The sequence below is a fragment of the Rhinoderma darwinii genome, chromosome 1, assembly GCF_050947455.1.
Source record: "Rhinoderma darwinii isolate aRhiDar2 chromosome 1, aRhiDar2.hap1, whole genome shotgun sequence".
Classification (NCBI taxonomy): Eukaryota; Metazoa; Chordata; class Amphibia; order Anura; family Rhinodermatidae; genus Rhinoderma; species Rhinoderma darwinii.
Window position 1 is genome coordinate 393,382,673 of NC_134687.1, and position 6,000 is coordinate 393,388,672.

Consider the following 6,000-nt stretch of genomic DNA (forward strand, 5'->3'; position numbering starts at 1 on the left):
TGGCATTGTTCATATTCCTGAAAAGGCATGCAACCTTTGGGGAAAAGGCACATCCACTCTTAGGTGCCTGTACAGACTTGAGGAGGCGGTTTGGACTTACCCATTTTGACCCAATCAGGAAACTGGCTGAAGCGCAGGTTTTTTTTTATACAGAGCTCCAAATCCCCTGTATAGACATAGAGTTAAAAGATAAAATTCTGTCTGCCTTTATCCACCACTAGGGGCAGTGTAACTTAATTCTGTTTTATTATTTAGTTCAATGTATAAGGCCTAATTCACATCACCCTTATTCCTTCCGTCTGAGGTGTACTTTGGGAGGACGTATACCCCCGACAGAAGGCTGCAATGTATCCCACTGTATAGGCATACGTCGCCCGAACCCCCCCCCCCCCCCCAGACAGAGCTCTACCTGAAGCGATGTGCCAGGGGAAGGTCCTGATGTCACTGTCCATATATGGACAGGGATATCAAGAGCTTTACAATGCTGGAGTCCCTGGCCAGTGCGTCGGAAGCGCTCCGCCCAGGAACTCTGGCATTGGGAAGCTCCTGACATCACAGTCCATATATAAACAGTGATGTCGGGAGCTTCCTGACGTATACGTTTAACGTATACCAAACCGTGGCATCTGTCACCCATAGGGTCCAATGTTTAAAAAATGTATATAGCACAGTATACTAGTTGTTTTTTGTGTGATCCCTCAGGATTGAATAGCATATTCCACCCTTTTGAAAAAAAGGTAAAGTGACAAATCAGCACAAGACAGACCAAAAGGACACGCTATTTTGGTCTCTGTCGGGATGATGGAGCCCTATGGATATATTTAGCGTGTACGTTGGTAAAGCACACTAGATGTAGGTCTAAATCGCAATGTGAACTATGCCTTAACCGTATACAGTAAGCTCCATCAAGTGGTTGCTGAAAAAAGTCGGAATGCGATGTTTTAAGTCTATGTCTATGCAAGGGATTTGGAGCTCTGTATCAGAAAATCAGAGCTCCGACCGCTATCAAGAAAGATATCCGCATAGAATTTTTTACCTATGGTGTTGAAGCAAGGCTGATTTTTAGCAGTAATGCAGTTGTGTTGGATCACAGAGTGATATTGCTTAAATGTAATTCTAAGGGTGTCCCTTGAAATCGCATGTAAACATACAATTTTATTGCAAAACATACAACAATGCTGAATTGTTTGCGATAATCACAATTCGCATGAGTTGTATTAAATCCCCATAGGGTTTTATTAAAATCACATGCAATGTTATTCAAACATGATTTTGGGTGATATGGATTTTTACCTTCAAATAGAAGGCTCCAATCCTTCCAATGCATTAGAAGTGTATATTGTGAGCTTGTCAAACTCCAGCCTCCTCCAGCTCTTCTAGAACTAAAAATGTCAGTACAACATTTGGCTGGAAACAGAATTGGCATCAGTCTAGTACTAGTGGGCTTCATACAATTAGAGTATAGCCCATGCCCTGGAATATTATTATGAATGAACCCTAATTCCCTGCCAGCCGCTGTGTATGAGCTGAGCTCATGCTGTACGCTCATAGTCTTGACCAACACATGTTGGATGTGGCACAGCACGGTGGAAACACAGTCTGGGCACAAGATAAATTATAACCGCTGCCACTCGTCATCACTCACACACAGGAGACACACTGGTAGTAAATAAGTTCCACTGACGATACTAGGTCTTGGGAGTGGTCATTAGTGGAAGGCACCCTGAACCTCTATGTGGTTAACTTTCCCAAACTGGCCTAAAATAGCGCTGCCAGCAAATTCCTCCTGCTGCTTGTGGAGCTTTATGAGTAGGCTAGCACTAAACAAGCCCTATCTTAATGGTTCTCTCCCTGTGGTCTAGTCTCCTTCATACACAACTGATGAATTACTGTTGGGATATAATTGGCCTTGTTTCAGTAATGTTCTAAAAAGAGGAAGAGGTGTCATTGTAATAGTCTGCCTCAACTTGGGTGGTCAGAGGCATTCCTGCCCCCAATTTGTTTCATTGAGTGCTACATCCCTAGCCATAATGCTATTCCCAATCAATCTGCCCTTATTTACATTTGTCAGCTTTGTTGGCTTTAACATACAGGCCCTGGACATGTACACCAGGTCTTGTTAACTTCAGGATCCCGCAGATGTAAAGAAAGATTATACATGACCATAGTGTCTTCTTCATGTCTTGAGTGGGGTGTGTAAAGGAGCATGATGATAACTTTATACTGGTGATCAGACAACACTTCTCACATCTTCACTGGATGTAATTCATCAGGACGTATGCACAATGTCTACAATGGTCACCATGATGATAACTGCTACATATGGCTACACCATGATATACACAATTCTAACTTGGAGTTTTCTATAAGTAGCACTCCAATAATCTAGAATCGCATTATTCTTAGAGCTTTAGCAACACTAAGTTTGCTATTTCTACAGATTAAACCTAGATTCTAGCCTGCACCTGCTTCCTTACAAGCTGTACTATCAACACACTAGTACTAGCAAATATTGGAGTTGTAAAATCTTACATTTTGGTTAGATAAATTGTCACAATTCTGGAAACCACCAACTATATTTATAGTTGTATATGGGAATTTCTAGCACAGCTACAAAGGAGTCCCTGGGAGACCAATGGTAGATGCAGACCTCACCTGTAATGGGGAAGTCATGTCTGTTATCTATTAGCATTAGTAATAAACACCAGCCATTAGTAGGTCAATGGAAAACTATGAGTCAAAGGTTATGAACACTGATGAATTACATAACAGATGCATTTGTATCAGCCCGAAATGAAACAAAGTGAATAGATATGATAAATGATGTATTTCACACAATTATCCTGACGTTAGTTCTAAGCACCAGCCCTAGCTTTCTACTTCGGCTTCTGTACAGCACCTGTATAACTCTCCAGCTGTTGAAGAACGTCCAGACAATGCAGCTACCATAGAAAGTGTCACTGGTGGCGTGGGAAGTGGATGGCAAGTAAAACAATTCTACTTCATTGTATGTCTCCTTCATACAGCTAATCGAGTTTACACATCACGCCTACGTAATTGAACAGGACTTCTACACTGAGAGTATAAAAGGTATAATGTGTGTGTGGGTGAAATTAAGATGGGAAAAAACTGGGAACAGGACATTTCCAGCTCCCAGTGATCTGCCTGTCACTTTTCTATCAGGGAGTTTTGCAAGGGGATTCGATTTTTGTCCTACAATACCTGGTGCTGTCCAAATATATTGTCAGATTATAGACAGATTAGAGCCTGAGACAACAATTAGATACACCTTTCATAAAACAATGTCCGCAAGAAATCTCCTGTCACACACAGAACACACAGGAGTCCATATGGAATCCCTTAAAAACCATACACTGACATGCCAAAATCCATGATTAGGAATTCTACCGAGCAAATGTAATGATAAAAGACAGCAGTCACATCACAGTGAGCATTCCCTAAAAAAGGACACACACCTCTACAAGGAGAGTTTGTAACTTATATTACACCATGCCTTCTCCAAAACTCTTCTTATTACACCACATAATACCCATTCCCAGATCCTGTATCCAGACACATAAACACACACCCTGCCAACCCTTCCATGCCCTCCCTTTGCTCTTCAGCAGTAACAAGATCACAACACAGCCAGTGCCATTTGCCAACATCCCACTCCAGAGAGTCCTTTCTGTTATTATCCCCCATCTTTATGTTCCTACATGCACATTGTACTTACCATCAAGTCCCTTCTCTCATGTGCTAAGCCCCGGTGAAATTGAAGATGATATTTTTTCCTGTATCCTTAGGGGGGACCTTTGAGATCACATCAGTTCCCTGCCATCAGGAACTGAGAGTGTAATAATCCTTCTGGTGTGCAGGCATTCTGCAGAGTGCTGGAAGCTCTCACAATTACATGACTGTTTCTATTAAGCAGCTCCATCGTCTTCCATGTGGGTGGTCTGCCTCTCAATAGGCAGGACCTGTCAGCGTCACGTGACTCCCAGAAACAAGAAAGAAGAAGAAGAAACACGGTGACCTTTTTAATACAATAAACTTCTACAAGAGAAGGCAAAGTAAAGCCCTGTAACATGTTATGGGCACCAGCCTGGCCATGCTAGGAAACATACTGCTCCCCCTCCTTTCATCTGCTAAAGCAAACTGATAAAGCAAATAAAAATTCTCATGAATATTCTCATAAAACAGATGCAGGCACCATGAAACCCGATCATTGTAGATGCACCGCTATACTCCAGAGACTATAAACAATTTTCTATGACTTTTTTTATATTAGATTATTATTATTTTTTATAATAGAACTAGACCATTTCCCAACGTTACCCGGCAGAAATGGTGACAGTGGTAGTCCATAAGGACATATTGAGTTACACTATTTATATCATTTAATTCATCTGCGAATCCTTAAGCAGAAAGGATGGCAAGAACTGTAACTTTTGTGCAGACCGACACTGTTGTACAATATTTACGCCACCGCCGCACTCATTAGAATTAAATGGCAGGAACATACCAATAGAGGGTGAACAGCTTTCCCACCTAAGCACTGGTGCCATAGAGAGCCCCAAGGCTTCTATGCTTTCTTAAAGGGAATCTGTCACCAGAAATTTGCCAGAAATCAACAGAGTAACATAGTGTAGGCTCACCTGAATCTAAAGTTTTTTTCATTTTTCAGATGGAGTGTCACCTTTGCAGCAAAAATCACTTTATTCAATATATGCAAATTAGCTTTTTGGAGCAACTAGGGTGTCACCATTGCTCAAAAACGCTCTGGCTTCTATGCCCAGTCCATCCCTCCCTCCCTTCTTTCTTTGATTGACAGGGGCCAGGAAGTGTAAAAGCCGAGTTCACGTCTGACCCCGTATTCTCTGGAACGTACGCTTCTACTTCATAATCAGCGCATGCGCAGTACATCCTTGGCGTTTCACCGTTCTAATCGCCTGTACAGCGCATTGCGCCGATTACGTCACACTATACCCGAAAGAGGACCTCGGGTTTGCAGAGCAGAAGAGGGCGAACCACCTTCTGCACTGCGATGTTGAGGTCTGTCTCTTCCGGGTGTAGTGTGATGTAATCGGCGGGGCAAAACCTAAGTAAAATAGATTGCTGAATTCCCCTGTGTACAGTTTGCCGTCTGAAAGGAGACAGCAGCGGACGATATGGAGGTGAGGAAGTCCCCGCAATATACCGACTAGTAAATATAACGATATTTACCGCCTCCAAGCAGTGTTCTCCTTGGTGTGTGTATGTTAAAGAGGCTCTGTCACCACATTATAAGTGCCCTGTCTCCTATATAAGGAGATGGGCGCTGTAATGTAGGTGACAGTAATGCTTTTTAGTAAAAAAAACGATCTATTTTCACAACGTTAGGAGCGATTTTGGTTTATGCTAATGAGCTTTCTTAATGCCCAAGTGGGCATATTTTTACTTTCGACCAAGTGGGTGTTGTACAGAGGAGTGTATGACGCTGACCAATCGGCATCATGCACTCCTCTCCATTCATTTACACTGCACTAGCGATATAGTTATATCACTATATGCAGCTACATACACAAACCCTAACATTACTACAGTGTCCTGATAATGAATACACATGACCATCCAGCCTGGACGTCATGTGTATTCAGAATCCTGACACTTCTGAATCTTTTCTGTGAGATTTACAGCAACGGATACGAAATCTCGTTTTCCTCGTAATCTCGCGAGATTTCGTATCCGTTGCTGGAATCTCACAGAAAAGAGTCAGAAGTGTCAGGATTCTGAGTACGCATGACGTCCAGGCTGGTAGTGATGTATATTCATTATCAGGACACTTGATTAACGTTAATGTCTGTGTATGTAGCTGCACATAGTGATATCACTATATCGCTAGTGCAGTGTAAATGAATGGAGAGGAGTGCATGATGCCGATTGGTCAGCATCATACACTCCTCTGTACAACGCCCACTTGGTCGAAAGTAAAAATACGCCCACTTGGGCATTAAGAAA

General features: G+C 42.3%; 1 protein-coding gene across 1 annotated transcript in view; it reads right to left on the reverse strand.

Annotated features, from left to right (window-relative positions):
- PTCH1 (patched 1) overlaps positions 1-3,875 on the reverse strand; it is a 78,510-nt gene extending 74,635 nt beyond the window's left edge. Inside the window, exon 1 of the mRNA XM_075828819.1 lies at positions 3,737-3,875. Coding sequence (XP_075684934.1) covers positions 3,737-3,739 — 3 coding nt within the window. The 5' untranslated portion in view covers positions 3,740-3,875. The remainder of the gene's footprint in view (positions 1-3,736) is intronic.
- Positions 3,876-6,000: the final 2,125 nt, after the last annotated feature.